General features: G+C 44.5%; 2 protein-coding genes across 6 annotated transcripts in view; one reads left to right on the plus strand and one right to left on the minus strand.

The window, feature by feature from the left end:
• Positions 1–9,819, plus strand: part of dync1i2a (dynein, cytoplasmic 1, intermediate chain 2a) — a 22,118-nt gene extending 12,299 nt beyond the window's left edge. For all 3 annotated transcript variants that reach the window (XM_085765702.1, XM_085765703.1, XM_085765704.1), the window contains 11 exons: positions 686–772; positions 993–1,155; positions 1,258–1,357; positions 2,175–2,300; positions 4,970–5,116; positions 5,214–5,327; positions 5,938–6,071; positions 7,151–7,295; positions 8,185–8,325; positions 8,492–8,617; positions 8,874–9,819. In XM_085765702.1, coding sequence (XP_085621828.1) covers positions 686–772; positions 993–1,155; positions 1,258–1,357; positions 2,175–2,300; positions 4,970–5,116; positions 5,214–5,327; positions 5,938–6,071; positions 7,151–7,295; positions 8,185–8,325; positions 8,492–8,617; positions 8,874–8,987 — 1,397 coding nt within the window. In that variant the 3' untranslated portion in view covers positions 8,988–9,819. The remainder of the gene's footprint in view (positions 1–685; positions 773–992; positions 1,156–1,257; positions 1,358–2,174; positions 2,301–4,969; positions 5,117–5,213; positions 5,328–5,937; positions 6,072–7,150; positions 7,296–8,184; positions 8,326–8,491; positions 8,618–8,873) is intronic.
• Positions 9,769–16,229, minus strand: part of LOC146965007 (electrogenic aspartate/glutamate antiporter SLC25A12, mitochondrial-like) — a 19,330-nt gene continuing 12,869 nt past the window's right edge. For all 3 annotated transcript variants that reach the window (XM_085765699.1, XM_085765701.1, XM_085765700.1), the window contains exons 12-18: positions 15,562–15,614; positions 15,266–15,346; positions 12,939–13,079; positions 11,165–11,303; positions 10,688–10,846; positions 10,460–10,550; positions 9,769–10,360 (exon numbers count right to left, since the gene is read on the minus strand). In XM_085765699.1, the coding sequence (XP_085621825.1) occupies positions 10,153–10,360; positions 10,460–10,550; positions 10,688–10,846; positions 11,165–11,303; positions 12,939–13,079; positions 15,266–15,346; positions 15,562–15,614 (872 nt within the window). In that variant the 3' untranslated portion in view covers positions 9,769–10,152. The remainder of the gene's footprint in view (positions 10,361–10,459; positions 10,551–10,687; positions 10,847–11,164; positions 11,304–12,938; positions 13,080–15,265; positions 15,347–15,561; positions 15,615–16,229) is intronic.

Consider the following 16,229-nt stretch of genomic DNA (forward strand, 5'->3'; position numbering starts at 1 on the left):
CACCTCTGAAGAGCACAAGACAATCCCAGCATCACCATCTGCTTTTTGCACCATGCCGTCATCTGGTCAGACCAATAGTACGGGCCCCGGGCAGCTGCTCCACACCCTCTGCCCCGCTGCCCCGTGGCCTAGAAGGGGGCAAACCTGCTACTGGGGGGACACAGAGGAAACAGCTACACTGACAACTCAACTCTCCATTGAATGGCTAGAGTCTCATTAACAGTTGGGAAAGACAGGGGTCCCTATGACAACAAGACACCCGCTGCGCTGTGTCCCTTTAACACAAACGACAAACTTCCCTGCTTTAGAGCAGCAGGTTCTTTTTGAAAGGCGACATTGTGCTGACAAACCAAACAAATGCAAGGCAGCCATACAAAATCAGTCAATTGCTGTGCCCATAATCACCGGGTGAAGCTTTTTTATTGAAAGCAGAAAATAATAGAGATGGAAGACGTAGTGACTAAAAAGTATATGAAACGTCTGTATGGAGGCATGATTGTCTGGTTTGGGGAAGTTGTTACTTCGAATTTGGTTTTTAATCCGTTTATGTCTGAGCTTTCCACAGAACCAATCTCATAAACAAAATCCTCTTCTTTTTTACAGTGATATGCTGATTCAAAGAGATTTACAGCGTCGCTCAGCGAGTTCTCCAGTGTTAAACAGGTTTCACTTTTTTCATCAACAGAGGAAGAAGAAGAGGAAGAAATTGCTCCTCCTCAACTGGTGGCCGAGACGCCGACCGAGAAACCAGACCAGAAGGAGGAGGAGGAAGGTACTTCACCATCAGTGACCACGTATAATTGACACACTCGGCGGAAACTGTGCCACTTCAGTTTCTCGAGGAATTTTTTACAATTTCACGTACAACAGCCGATGAGTACAAAGAGGTTTCTGTTCCTGTAAAGCATCACATATCTATAATAGCCACGAGCAGCTGAAATCCTCACTATGTTTCTCTTTGTGTGTGTGTGTGTGTTTTATTCTCTGTGCAGCACCCCCCCACGAGCTAACTGAGGAGGAAAAACTCCAGATCCTGCACTCGGAGGAGTTTGTGAATTTCTTTGACCACAGCACTCGCATTATTGAGCGGGCTCTATCAGAGCATGTGGACCTCTTCTTCGACTACAGTGGCCGTGACCTGGAGGAGAAGGAGGGGTAATAATTGGACAAGCTAGTGTTGTTAAAGGACTTGTAATTGTTTTTTTTTTTTTGAAGAAGTGTTTTTTTATTGATTTGTGGTGCTTTGTTTTCCCGCAGTGAAATCCAGGCCGGAGCGAAGCTCTCCCTCAACAGGCAGTTCATGGATGAGCGCTGGTCCAAACATCGTGTCGTCACCTGTCTCGACTGGTCCCCCCAGGTAATTTTCTTTCTACAACTCACTCATAATTAAACGCAGGACACCGGTTAGACGGAAAATGAGAATCTCAACAGTAGACTTATAGTGTTTATGCGATAAAATGGAACCAATAGGTGTTGTGCGTTGCTAAATGCCTGTTAAAACAATTTAACCCGGAGCAGCCATAATGCTTTATGATTACATAGCTTGAGTTTGACAGCATTTACTTTTAGCCACAAGTCCCTCAGGAAAAAGTAAGTTATGTCCCACACAAATTGTCACTTAGTCAGAGGCCGTAATGATTTGTTTCCTCTGGTGTCCAAGGTCATTTAATGCATGATCATGCAACAACTCCTGACAGTGATTGAACACCAGCTCTTTGTTCACAGAGCTCACTGCTGTTTAGAGCCATGTCCACACCCAACGTGATTTTAAATGATGTATCCACCCACAGACTGTAAATCTCTAGATCAAGTAATAGAAGGAGCAGAGGTTAATTATTTATTTACATCTGGATGATCTCTCTGTTTCTGTTTCTACACTCCCTGGCACTTCGGTCGACTGAGATTTTAAAATATTCTCATTGAGCTGTTGTTTTCTTATGACTGCCCTCGGGAATGCAACTTTTGGTTCAGATTATTAAAGGAAATAAAATCGTGTTTTACCAAAGTTTTTCAGGGGGTGGGGGCGATTTAAACAAACCATAAATCTTGAGGAAAGGTTTACTCAGTCTTTAAGGCATTCAGACGCAAACAAGGCTCGTCCACATGGAGCCAAGCCTGGGGGCCACGTCTGCCTCCCCCTGACATCCTTTTTTCTTTCTTTCTTCTGTCACCAGTATCCTGAACTCCTGGTTGCCTCATACAACAACAACGAGGACGCTCCTCACGAGCCAGACGGGGTGGCATTAGTGTGGAACATGAAGTACAAGAAATCTACGCCGGAGTACGTCTTCCACTGTCAGGTACCCAAAGCAAAGTCTCTCAAACGCTGCTGCTGCTGCTTCTTCCTCCTCCTCCTCCCGCTCCTCCCCATCGTCCTCACGGGTGGCTTCTTCCATGACAAGCATGGAGCGCCGCCAAAACCCAACCCTCCCTCTTCTCCTCCCTCGCCCACCCCCCACCCTCCACACCCACACACACACACACACACACACATACATACCCCTTCATCCACATTGTGAGTTCACCGTGCTGGCATCCACCTTCACCACATCTATCCACAAACACATGTTCGTGAGGCGCCGGAGAAGACCTGTGGCGCAGGAGTTGAATGGAATCCGAGCAGTGCTGCAGGATTAAGTGTGTGGGGCAGGGCTGGTTATCATGTGCATCTAAACAAGGGCCCTGTGTTCAGACGAGCGAGCTGGGAGAGCAGCAGCAGAGCCTCCTCCGTTTCTGCCCAGCCTTATTATAATGCCTGCCCCGAGGCTCCTTCAGCAAGACAAGTTGAGTAGAACCACATGTCGTTGCCTCCAGAGCGGATGTAGATGCAGGCGCGCTGCTCAGATGAATAAAACTGAACAGAAGTGTGAAGGCAATTTTCTTCGTGCCTCCAAGTCGGCACGAAATGAAAGTTTCCTCAACAAGGCATCACATTTTTTAGTTGGAAAGAGAAAAAGAAAGTCCCTCCAGACAAGATATTGAGTTTAAGTTGCAGTAGGTGGAGCAGAGAGAGTGTGTATGCACCTGAAAGCTAGAATCAAAATCATAATCCCAAAATAAATAATATTTCTCTTGACTAGTTTGACCACTTTGGTTTTGTTTACAGAGTAAGAAAACAGACCTGAGGGGAGTAAGATGTGTTTGGGAGCATACGTAGAACAGTTTTTTAGCTTTTGATACGAAGCAGAAGAACAGTAGATCCGTGTTGATGCTCACCATCGTCTGATTACTGGCAACTTTAAAGATCACAAGTGTTGCTGATATAAAGCTTTGCAGTATTTTGCAGCCAGTTCGCCAGACAGTGATTTAATACAGTTCTGCCTTGCGGTCAGTTACCTCAGTGGAAAATAGAGTTATTATTACCACTGCCAGGGAGGTTATGTTTTTACCCGTGTCTGTTTATTTGTCAGCAGGAAAACAGAAAAAAGGACTGAACTGATTTAATCCCAAATTGGAGGGAGGGCTGGGGTGATGGGGGGGGCAAGGGAGGAACACCTAAGTTTTTGCTCAATTTTGGCTACGTTCACACACTGCAGGTCTTAATGCTCAATTCGGAATTTTTTTGCTCAAATACGATTTTTTGTCACATCAAATCCACCTTAGCTGTTCACACTGCGGTCGCATTGGAAAAAATCGGATCTGAATCTGATCCAGTACTACCACATTTGAAAGTGGCCTGAATCAGATTCAGAAATGTCAGATTCAGTGCAACTTGTGCTGTTCACACTGTCAAAAGCAAATTGGATATGGGTCACATTTGAGCCTTTGTGGCATATTCAGATCAATTACTATGAATTTGATTTTCTTTTCTTTTTTTGCGGGCCAGCAATTCTCCTACTAATCTCCTCTAACCCCAGCTGAATGAACGAAAATCCTCCTTCGAGAACTCTTTTTTTCTTTTTACTGGTGTCCACCTACCATCCTCATATCTGATGATACAACCACAAATCAATCATTGATCTTTGGCTCAAGGTGTTGTTGTGGTACCAATACACGTCTGAGCTACCCGATGTTCAGACATGGTGTTTCTATGACTTAGCTCATCAGACATCCCAAACAGTGTGGGTGCAGATCAGGGAGGCCGTTCGTTCCCATGGCGCCCATCTAGGTTTCTCCATTGTTGCCCACATGAGCGTCTCCAGGTGGAGCCACCCACAGACTCTATAAAGAGAGTCCATCCCTTCTCCAGGAGTTATGCTCCCTGTTGTGCATAGAGTTCAGCCCAACTACATCCCATTGGTGCTGCTCCATCAGGCTCCTTCCCTGCCACACAGGTGACATCCCATCATCCCGTGTCCCTATAGGACCAGGCCTCAGACGGGGAGTCGGTGCGCCTCGGCTGCTGCCTTTTCCTGCAGCCCGGTCTGTTTCACACTTCGCCCTGAAGTCCGTCCCAGCAGGTGGTGGATGTGGTTTCTCTATAATGCACCAAAGGGATCACACATTAATCCATCCATCCATTTTTCGGTGGTAGGAGGGTTAACCAAGGCAGCTCAGACCTCCCGCTCCCTAGCAACATTTTCCAGGGGATCCTGTGGTGTTCCCGACCCAGATGAGATGTATAATTTCATAAACCATTGCAGCTGGCTCCTTGTGGGATGTTCAGAAAGCTCTTTACCCCTGTGTGTAAGGCTGAGCCCAGACAGCCTGCAGAGGAATCTCATCTCAGCCACTTCCTAATATCATAATCTCATTATTTCAGACACCACAGAGCTCATGAACATAGATCAGAAGGTCCAGAAAATGCATAAATGTCACAGTCAACTTGTGTATAATGTTAAAGGATTTAACAGATTTGTAGTTTTTTAGGCCATATTTTTTCTAGATTGTATATTATTGATCCAGGGATGAGCCTTAAAGTGTGTGTGCATTCTGGTTGATTGAACTTGGTGTGATGTCACTACAAACATTCATCTTTTTATTACCAGGTTAAACTAAATATCATGCCACTGTCTCCTCTCTCTGACAGTCTGCTGTTATGTCGGCCGCATTTGCCAAGTTCCACCCTAACGTCGTGGTGGGGGGCACGTACTCGGGCCAGATCGTACTGTGGGACAACAGGAGCAACAAGCGAACCCCGGTGCAGCGGACCCCCCTGTCTGCGGCAGCGCATACGGTGCAGTGAACCGCCGACACAACTGGAATCGTATTTAATTTTTAATTTAAATGCAGCAGAAGATTATTAAAAAAATCTCCCTCCTTTCTCTTCGCAGCACCCAGTTTACTGTGTGAATGTGGTGGGCACCCAGAACGCCCACAACCTGATTAGCATCTCCACCGATGGAAAGATGTGCTCATGGAGTCTGGACATGCTTTCACAGCCACAGGTAACACATCTATTGCACGTGCGTGTTTGTGTGTGTGTGTGTGTGTGTGTGTGTGTGTGTGTGTGTGTGTGGGTAGGGGTGGCATTTTTTTTTATTCATGGTTTGGTCAGAGGAGGATTTTCTGACTGTAATAAACAATTTTGGATCAAAGATTTTACGATAAAGTTTAATTGCTATGTTAATTCTTCATCACCTCTTTTTTAAAGACTGGGGCTTAGTTTTTACATTTTGTGTACTTTCTGTCTCTTCAGTTTCACATTCCACACACTTCCTGTCCCTCCCGTTCGTGCTAAATGTCAAACATTTTGGCCGAATCCTACGTTTTAGCATTCCAGTTTGGTATTTCCCCCGGCTTTACCCTCATTTCTTCTACAACTCATTTTTCACTTTCAAGGAAATTAACTTTGCTAGCTGTGTCATTTCATCCGTGCTGCCAAGACCTTGATGTCAGACGTCAATTTTTTTTATAAAGTGCTAGTTGAATTTAGATTATGCATTAATAAACTGTCAAGAGATTTTTATAGGTTGTGCTTGGCAGAGTGTGTGTTAATATAAGGCCTGAGCCGGGACCTCGTTACGGATGTTGTTCCATGTTCCCTCCCCTCCACAGGACAGCATGGAGCTGGTGTTCAAGCAGTCCAAAGCCGTAGCTGTCACCTCCATGTCTTTCCCTCTCGGAGATGTCAACAATTTCGTGGTGGGCAGCGAGGACGGCTCTGTCTACATGTCGTGTCGTCATGGAAGGTGCGTTCATAAGCAACCGCGGTCCCCAGCGTCCCTCGCAAAAGACCGCCAGGAAACTAAGGCGTCTTGTTAGGCCCACCTAGGACCATGTGTCAAATAAATATAGCCCACTCACTTCCCCGTGCAACGCAAATCCAACACTCGACGTCCTGCTGTTTGAGGTTTCACTCCTGCCCAGTCATCCTGTTTTTCTTTTCCACTTGTCAGTTGTGTTTGTAAAGGTCGTTCAACATAAACAGGGCACACATGCAGGGGAAACAAATCATTTTTTCCCTGTCCTATTTTTTTTTTTCTTCGTCCGAGTGTGTGTATGTGTGTGCGGCGTGCGCGTCTCTGGGTGAGAGAGTTTGTTTACAGTCGGTCGTCCTGGGGAGAATTAAAACTGCAGTTCATCCCCACAATGTTCTCATTTAAGAGACCGGAGCTCGTCTCACAGCGGAGAGTCCTCGGCAGAGAGACGTGGGCTTAAATCAGAGACTGCCACTGAGTCAGTGTGCAAGCTCCTCGCTAAATGTCCTGCAGTATGCCCGGAGACCACAGAGAGGGGATAGCTGCTACGTTTCGCACAGCAGAATCACCTCTGTAATTGGGGGAATAATTTTCCACCTCATTTACAATGGTATGATACTCTCATCGCAGTTAATAATGCATAAGCATCACTCACGCTGAGTATTTACCTCTCTTCGTTAATTATCAGAGCCTCAGTTGGTAACAGCTCTGCAACATGTGGTTGAGGGGTTGCACGCTCTTTTGCCACCCTGCTGGTAATCACATGATATAAGTAAATGATTAATGTGAATACATCCAGCAGAGGTCTGAGCCTGTTGCTTTCTTTCACGCTTAATGTACTGCACAGACGATTAAAAAGCTAAGAGAACAAACTGTTGATCCTTTGAATTTTCATTGTAGGTTTCCTTCGTGCCCTGTACATAAATGCATATTCAAACACAATTACAAACGAAGGTCATTACTCAACATCTGCTGCTTTAAAAAATGAAATTTGTCACGCTCGGTGTAATCTGTCAGTGTGTTTTGCACTTAACTCCCTCCCTCCCTCTTCATCTGTGTGTGCTCCACAGCAAAGCGGGCATTAGTGAGATGTTTGAGGGCCATCACGGGCCCATCACTGGGATCCACTGCCACACAGCTGCAGGACCCCTGGACTTCTCCCACCTCTTCGTTACCTCCTCCTTCGACTGGACTGTCAAGCTGTGGAGCACCAAGGTACGAGCTTTGAGTGTAGTTTAATTTTGTCTGGTTGAAAAGATCCAACTGACTGTGAGGAAAGTTCAGGACAGTAATTTGTTGTTGTATGTTTTATGTTTATTTGCCTGTGTCACATACTTTATAGTTCGAAGGGTATTGATTAAACTGTGAGACAGTTGTCCTGACAACCAGAAGAGTCACTGTACTGAATCCTGTTTATTCATTAAAGTCGTTTTACAATCTAATTCGTAAAACAGATAAATACTTGGCAGCAAATAACAATGGCAGTTTTAAATTAAGTATTAATAATGTTAATAATGACATTTTATTGTATAAGAGCACCATTCACATTGTAATATGTGACATTATATGATTAAGTAAAAACTCCAAAGCAACACTGCTGCTACTACACAACAGATTAAAGAGCACTGACCAGTGAGCCATCCTTTCCTTCCACTTTAAATTGGAGCTCATAAGGAAAACGACACATACAGGAGATGGGTTTCGCCAAAGAACAGATCAAACAGACAAGAACTGTGAGCCACAGCTTGAGCCTCGCAACCTGCTGCTGCTTGATTATTAGCTAATAGATTCAAGCTTATACTCCCTGTTGACCATCTAAGCAGGTCTACTCACCCATGCTAACATCCAGCCGTGGTTATTACCTTGGTTTAGCTATGACTAATGCAGCTGCTAATAGCAGGTGTTTATTCATGAAGCTATCTGACAATATGCACAGCGTCCAACATGAGTAACGTTGGTAAAAACTCAAATTTTAAATATATTTTATATATGTATATAACCCATAGTGGTACCATTGTATTCATTTGAGGCACATATGTAGCCAAAACTAAACTAATGTAAAATAAAATGATTTGAAATGTCTTTTTAATCTCTCCCCCTGCAGAACAACAAGCCCCTGTACTCGTTTGAAGATAACTCTGATTACGTATACGATGTCATGTGGTCTCCGACTCACCCCGCTCTGTTTGCTTGTGTGGACGGAGTTGGACATCTGGACCTGTGGAACCTCAACAACGACACCGAGGTACGGTAGTCAACTAAAAGCACGAGCGTTTTCTTTGACCCTTTCAAAGGAAACAAGAATTTAGCGTATCCAGTGAAGAGAGCCTCATTCAAATTTTAATTACAGATGAGGAAGCAGAGCATGTTCCCACTGCTCTGATTGTAATTCCACCGTGTTGTTGTTTCAGGTCCCCACCGCCAGCGTCACAGTAGAGGGCAACCCGGCCCTCAACCGGGTCAGATGGGCTCCTTCTGGCAAAGAAATCGCTGTGGGAGACTCTGATGGACGAGTTCGCGTGTACGAAGTGGGAGAGGTGAGCAGACATGACTTTGCTTTTCACCACTGCGTCTCTGATTGTTCTGTTCTGCCAGTTAAGTGTTGTTGTAGACGTGATTCAGCCTCTTACCTGCTGTAATTTCTATTTTTGTGATTAATTGCACAACAATGGGCAGTTCAGGATATTGAGGACTGAACTGAAAAATAGGGACATCGACCACCACATTGTCCTGTGATCTTGTGCTGCTCCAGAAGACGGCGTTTAAAATCCGTGCCTCTGTTTCGTCCCACAGCAAATCGCGGTTCCGCGCAACGACGAGTGGACCCGTTTTGTCCGCACGCTGGCGGAGATCAACGAGAACAGGGATGATGCGGAGGAGCTGGCAGCTCAGCGTCTGGCCGCCTGATGCAGTCTCTCCAGAGACACAACGTACAAGGGACCAGCGGCGCACTTATTAATAGCGGCCCCGTTTTTGATCGGAGGGAAATGGACGTCTTTTGATTTCTTATTCTTTCTTAGTTGGACAACTCTGCCTTTCTCAGTTAGTTGGACCGTCACCAGTCTTCCTTGGATTAACACAAGCGACAGGGCTATCGACCTCAGACACTAACATGAAGCCATGCTCGTGAACGTACAGCCGTCGTCCTTTTCTCCAACCTGATGCCTTAAAGTTTAGTTTTGACTGTAAAAATCCTTAGCTGTCTTTTATTTACAGCATGTTAACATCAGCCTTAATTTTGAGTTAAGTCTCTCAAGCCAAATACTGTACGTGCTCCACTCCACATATTCATGAGACGCACTCATAGCTGCTCTCCATCTCCACAAAGTTGAACTGAAGCAATCACATCTTTAAACACCCAGGGAATGTAAACATCTCGCAGCTGTAGCCCATGTTGTCATCTCTCTTCCTTTAGACTTGATGACATAAATATTCACTTGTTTGTACAATACTGAAATGTCCAAAAATCCAAATGTCTTTCTACTTCTATAGCACGCCAGTTTCCACTCTAATCAGTGCGGCTGGTTAGACTTGGGATAGTTGGGATATCCTCTATGCTGTCAACTGCTCAGTGGTTTCCAGGTCTGTCATGTGTGTTGATAGGATCTGAACAGAGATGGTTTGTTTCCTGAAGAATCTCAAATCTATGTGTCAAAGGTGAGAATGTACTTTTCACACAGTAGAAACAAACAGTTTGAATGATTTATTTCAATAAAATACAATAAATACATTTAAATTATTTCCCAAGTCCCTGGTCTTGATTTCAAAATAAACACTTTTGAAAACATCTGTACATCCTCATGTCTCTGAAATGTAACCGACACATGCACACCAAAGCTTGTCGCACGCCAGAAAAACCACCAGTAACAATCTTTTTTCGTAATGCCATAATGTCCCTCTGTAGAGAAGTCCAATATGTACAATAGAGTTGTGCAAGCTACGCAAAGAAAAACAAGAAAGCCATACTCATGCAGCATTCAAAGTAAGACAACCGGCTCAAATGCGCTGAATTGAATCGTGGTTCAATAAAACCATTATGGAGGAAACGTTAACGACAGGAGCGAGCGGCGCTTTACGAGGCCTGTGGCTCCGTTTTGGACTCCGCTGGTTTGATTGTCGCCTCTCCAGAAGGCTTGAACTTGGGCAGGTGAAGGCCAAACTTTCTCTCCACGCCGGCGAAGGTTGCAGCCGCCAGACGGTAGCCCCCCACGTGGTCCGCAGTCACAGTGGGAAGGTCGTGGACGGTGGGTTTGTGAGTGGGCTCGGAGCCAGCAGGACGGCTGAGGAAGAGAGTCGAGATTAGGGCTGGAGAGGAGAAACCCACTTCATGGTATTAATGAGCGATTCATTCTGGTTGAAAACGGGGTCAAAGCACTTACTGTCCTCCAAAGTCAACGTAGAACCATCTCTGCAGTAGTTCATAGGTCACCAGGGTAACGCCGAACTGTGGTGAGGATCTGAAGACGCGAGCTAATGGGAGAAGGTTTGAAAATTACAATGTGGGATTTAATATTTCTCCAGTGGCTTCCAGACAATTACAGCCACCACAGCGAGCCTCATTTCCCAGTCATGAAACCACTCGGGACTATGAGTGTGTGCGCGTTTACCTGCTGCGCCCTTCCAAAACGCCCTGAAACCTTCCTCCTTGAGGATCTTCTGGAAGCAGTCGATGACTCCGTTGTACGTCGTCTGGCCTGCTCGGGCCGCCACCTGGAGCCTGGTCTTGATGACATCAGCAGGGGTCACCAGCGAAGCCGCCGGCACACCTTAGGAGTGATTTTCACAACAAACGTAATGAAGCACTTTCACTATGCACAGATGGTGTCACATTCTGACATCCCATCACATCCCATCACACACACAGGCGCTGAAATGGCTCGAGCTGTATTGAGTAATATGACAAAAGCAATATATATATACACAGGCAGGCTATTGTGAGGTTCAGCGCATGGAGGAAACGACAAACTGTGAGGAAGCCGAAATGTATTCGTTGGAGCAGATAATGTAACAGATGGCTGAATAAAAACACAACATGTTGCAGTTTTGGATGTCCAGAGACCCTGAGCGTTCCAGATGTGCGTTACCTGCAATGGCTCCAGCAGTGAGCAGCTGCAGTGCCCCCAGCTGCCCATCCTCGTCCGCCAGCTTCGCCTTGGTGTGGGCATAAACAGGGAAGTAGATGGCAGAGAAGGGGATGTCACGTAGGAAGCAGGCTTTGGCTCCCTGACAGAAAAAATAAATATATCATTTTATAAAACATACAGTATATACAACATACCAGGGCTTCTACATGGGCAGAGGAAGTGGCTCAGTCCTGGGAGTTGTCTTGTTCAACCTACAGGGGGGCTTTAGTGTTGATGATGGAGCCAAAGAGCCCCGGGCAGCGCTGCAGCCTCCAGAGAGAAATCCATCTCTCTCTCTCACACACACACATACACACACACACACATACACACACACAGACACACTCATCACCAACATGAACCCCAGTGCGCTGGCTGCCTCTACCAAGAGGAAGTCAGCATTTTTTTTTAACAAGCCACACACTGTCTGCAACTCATTAAAATATTGAGTATGAACACATGAGTCCAGCTGTAAGTAAACCCACAAGGATCTGGATATAAGCAGTAGCAAAGTATAATCCCTCACTAATTTGCTGCCGGTTGTTGGCCACAGTTTCTTTTGCATGTTGAACACTGTTTTGGAAAATTGCAAGCAGTGAGCAAAAGCACTGTTTGATGTTCACATTTCTGATCCTGATCTCCATTATGTCTATGCACACATTCAACTGGTTGTTCAAATGCATTAGTATTTCATCTCTGTATTGTTATGGGGTGTGGGGATTAAATAATTTTAATATACGTTAGAGGAAATTAAAGTATATTCATTCAAGTTTTCTATTTTTGCTCAGGTGTTTTTATTTGTTACCTTGTTAACCTTGTTACCTGTTTCACTTCATGTAAAAGGGAAATATTACTTGTTTGTACTCACCTGTACTTAGTGTGAATTGCTGCTACATTTGTGTGATTTGTTATTTTGCATAAAAATGCATGTCATCAATTATACAAATCAAATCAGTTATGAATTAAACAGGTCAACAGTAAAGCAAAAATTAACTCCATGTTTGCCAGTGACCACATTAAAATGCTTTTTATAGTTAATGCAGCATTTACAATTGTCTATGATGCATAAATTACTTCTTGTTGCAGCAACAGGAGATCAACCAGCGACTAAACTTAACAAAAACTATTTGGTTGCACCTTAATTGCAGTTGGTCTTTGATCTCTATATTTTGGCTGCTGTTTGGACAAAATGAGACATCATCTTGTTGGCTACCTTGACAGTGTGCAAATATATTCTGATGTCTATCGTGATTTATTTTTCACTCGTTTGCGTCCAAGAAAGGAGAATTTGTTTCTTTACTTGACCTCTAATATAGATTTCAAATGACATTTGTATAGATGTAAATTCTGTTTTTTGTTCAGTTTTTTACGTTATTTTCCAATTTGTGCTTGTATTCATCCGAGTTGCCAAAAACTCCAGTCAGACTCTGCTGTTGCTGAAAATGTCGATCTTTTTGGGTTGAAATAAACATATCATAGTTATGAATGTGTCGCTTTCCATTCTCTTTTTTGATATCCGCCTGTGAGCCTGCACCTCATGACAATGGGTTTGTGTCTCCCCTCAGTTTGTTATGAAATCATTTTCCAGCAACTTTGTTACATAAACTAAAGTGAACAACAAATAAACTCCTCATGTTGTTGATATTATATCTCGGGAACTTTGGAGCGCCTTTCACTGCCCTTGTATGACAGAGGTTGATGATGTGGAAGACGTCATGCAGAGGTGCTGACCTACCTTGTAGAGGCCAAAGAAGCCCAGGTCTCTCACAACGTTCAGAGCACTGACCCTGGGCCCCGTAGTGATCTCTCCAGCCACCTGCAGACGGATCTTAACAATCTCCAGAGGATTGGTGAAAATCACCTGGGAGCCTCCAGCCTGCAGGACACAACAAGGAAAAAGAAACAGCTGAAGAGCAGTTTATATGTGGAGATCTAGATCCCTGCGATAAGCGAGGTTACACATCTGAGGGATGCACTCAGGGTGAAAACGGTAATGATGTGTAAGCGTTTTTTTATAGTCGTAATTTTCAAATTATCTCTGTAAACTTCAGCAGAAAAGATAAATTTTTTTTGTCTGATCTGATTTGTCAGAGGATGGCCTTGACAGGAGGAGGAAAAAGCAGGCATTGATGAAACAACAATGGGGGTCAGAGCAGAGCAGGCGCGGGGTGAAGAGGAGCCAAAGCTCATGGTTGGGAAGCCCTGACCCTGGCACCAGCCCTCTGCCCCCTCACTTCCCCCGAGGCATCTCCTGTGGCAGGGCAAGCAGCCCCAGCCCGGCCTCGCCCCGCACACTTCCCCAATTCACCCCCATTCCCAAGGGAGAGCGCTGAGTCACCCGGGCGGCTCGGGGTCCTGGAGAGTAAAGCCCCGAAGGCACAGCACCCTCTGACTCAGGCACATTTATCACACTCCCGAATCTAATCAGGCCCCAGGATGGCTGCTGGTGACATTCAGGGCAGGGGTCTTATCTGTAAACATCCGAGCAAAAGGTCTACAAAGTGCTCTGGCACATTTAGTCATTTTCAAAGTAGACGGGGAATATCCGCCGCTCTGAAGATTGATGCACTCGTCCCCTCTCTTTTATCTTCTTCAGTTCTCTCTTCTCATGGCAGCGATAATCTAACAAGCCACCAGATTAACAATAAACATTCATAAAATAACATGAAGATGTGGGACAGTCGATATAAAGCACATGAATAAACTGGCGACGGCCATAGATGGGGGATATTCTTAGCCGTTCCAAATGTGTAGTGGAAACATCCTCATTGTCCCGTGTTGGAGACCTGTGCTGCGACCACACCTCAGATATGTACCGCGTTGTCAGACTCAATCACGCTGAGCTCGGCCCCGCTTCATCCAGGACCCTCCAGGGCCTCTTCCTCCAATTACACCCTGACAGGGGTCACGACCCCGCAGACCCCGCTCCGCTGCGAGCAACCTGCGGGCTCTGCTCCACGGCCTGCCTGTTTCGTTTCACCACAGCCAGTGGAAAGGCAGAGCGGAAGAATTATATCTTTAATCCACTGCTGCACTAAAAGTATCTTGTGAGTCAAAATACAAAAAATACAAAAAATTTAACTTTTATATTTCAGGCAACCCACGAGCTGACCCGGGAATAACAACAATGCATCCCACACACACACACATAAATGAGTTATAATTACAGTGCAATTTTTTAAAATGAGAACCATATGTTGATAAATTGAGTGAGATGAAATTCAAATGAAACTAAAATTTTAAATAAATGACCACTATAACTCAAAATAACAATTTGACATTTCCCCATAATTATAATCCAAAATACAATCCAAAAACACAACGGTCCACATGCTCTGGCCTAAACAGGGGAGTAATATATTTGATATCAACATCATGTACTGTGTTTGATTAAAATACCTCAACCAACTACAATATCAAAGTCCTACTTACACATGAATCAATCCATTATTATAATCCAGAAATAAAATGTGCATTAAAAAGTATGGATTATAAGTACTTTTACTTTATGCACACTTCGCTATAAAAGAAAGTATGTACTTTTACTGAAGTGACATTCTCAGTGAAAGATGTAATGGTGTATTTTTATACTGTAGTATCAGGTCTGAATACTTGCACTGCTGTACATAATCACTAGTTTTTACCTGCACCAGACATCCAACCCTGCAGGTACTGAAACATTATATCATGCTACTGAACATCCAAATCAACAGAGTGTGAATAGGTGTGTGTTGGCAGCAATATGCTTTACATCTAAAATGTTTTCATAAGTGAACTGCTACATATGCCTCAGTGAGCAAGCAAATTGGTCATACACAAAGATTTCTGCTACAAGATGTCATAGTTACTTTGGCGGGTAACAAATTTGTGTATTTTAGTAAACTACGTTAAGTGAACAGTGTCACACAATGAAACAAACTAAATAATTGTTCATATTATATATTATATATCTCTATACTCTGCATGGATTACTTTCAGTCATACACATTCTGTGTTATTTCACTTGGTTTTGAGTTCATCACCCACAGACTGAATTCAAAGGATCACTTAAGTAATGCTTACACATCCACCAGCCAGAATCTCCGCAGCCAGGGGGATGGTGTCATCTTCTGTGGTGAACTTGTCTCTGACAAAATCATTCATCTGAAAAAAAAGGGAAGAAGACATCAGGAAAAAAAAGGCAGATGAGACACAATCTCAATCTTGATAGCAGGGGCATTAATGTTAACTTGTGGTTTCAGTCACATCTTGATTGCGAAGGCTGCGTTTCTTCTATGCTCTATGCATGTTTTTCATTCACAGTGAATCATTCAGAGCAACTTTTTGAACACTCTAAGCTACACAGTGGAATGACTTGCCGTGAGTTTGATAGCTTTCTCCGGGGCAACGCCAATGAGCTGCGGGAGGAGACCTGCAAAATATTATTCATAGATACCATTAGAATACCTGAGAGAGAGAAAAGAGAGAGAGAGACAAAGTCTGGCTCGAAATGAATGCACATTTTTTATCTTTGCTGTATGAATACATCCACTGACAGCTAGAACAATATAAGCTGCAGGGTTCTTGTGTGTGTAAAACAAACCCATAAATATTTACAGATGTGGCTGATACATCTGATGCACCAAAACACAAAGGTCCCATTGAAATTGAACAAAAGTCCAAAAAATATGACACTGCTGGTGAATATGGGATCAACATTGTTGAGGCTTGATCCCACTGTTGGTGGGGAACAGAGAGAGAGCTGTGTGGCCACGGACAAGATCGAGGAGGGGGAGGCGGGGGGGGGCTGGGTGCTACGGTGGCGATAGCCGCCATACTGTTTCACCGCCTGTCCTTCATCAAGCCAGATAAACTTCTGAAGGAGCTGCTGAGTGAACGCTGCTGGTATGCAGCCAGAAAACAGCCGAGCGTGTCTGTCTCTAAGTCAATCACCCTCTTATCATGTGCAAGAGAGAAGGAGGGGGGGGTGGGGGGGTTTGGTGGGAGGCAGATCTGAGCAACAAAGAGCTGCAGTTGTGGAGGTAGC

Source organism: Trachurus japonicus, chromosome 21, assembly GCF_045865225.1.
Source record: "Trachurus japonicus isolate A0001 chromosome 21, Traja_1.0".
Classification (NCBI taxonomy): domain Eukaryota; kingdom Metazoa; phylum Chordata; class Actinopteri; order Carangiformes; family Carangidae; genus Trachurus; species Trachurus japonicus.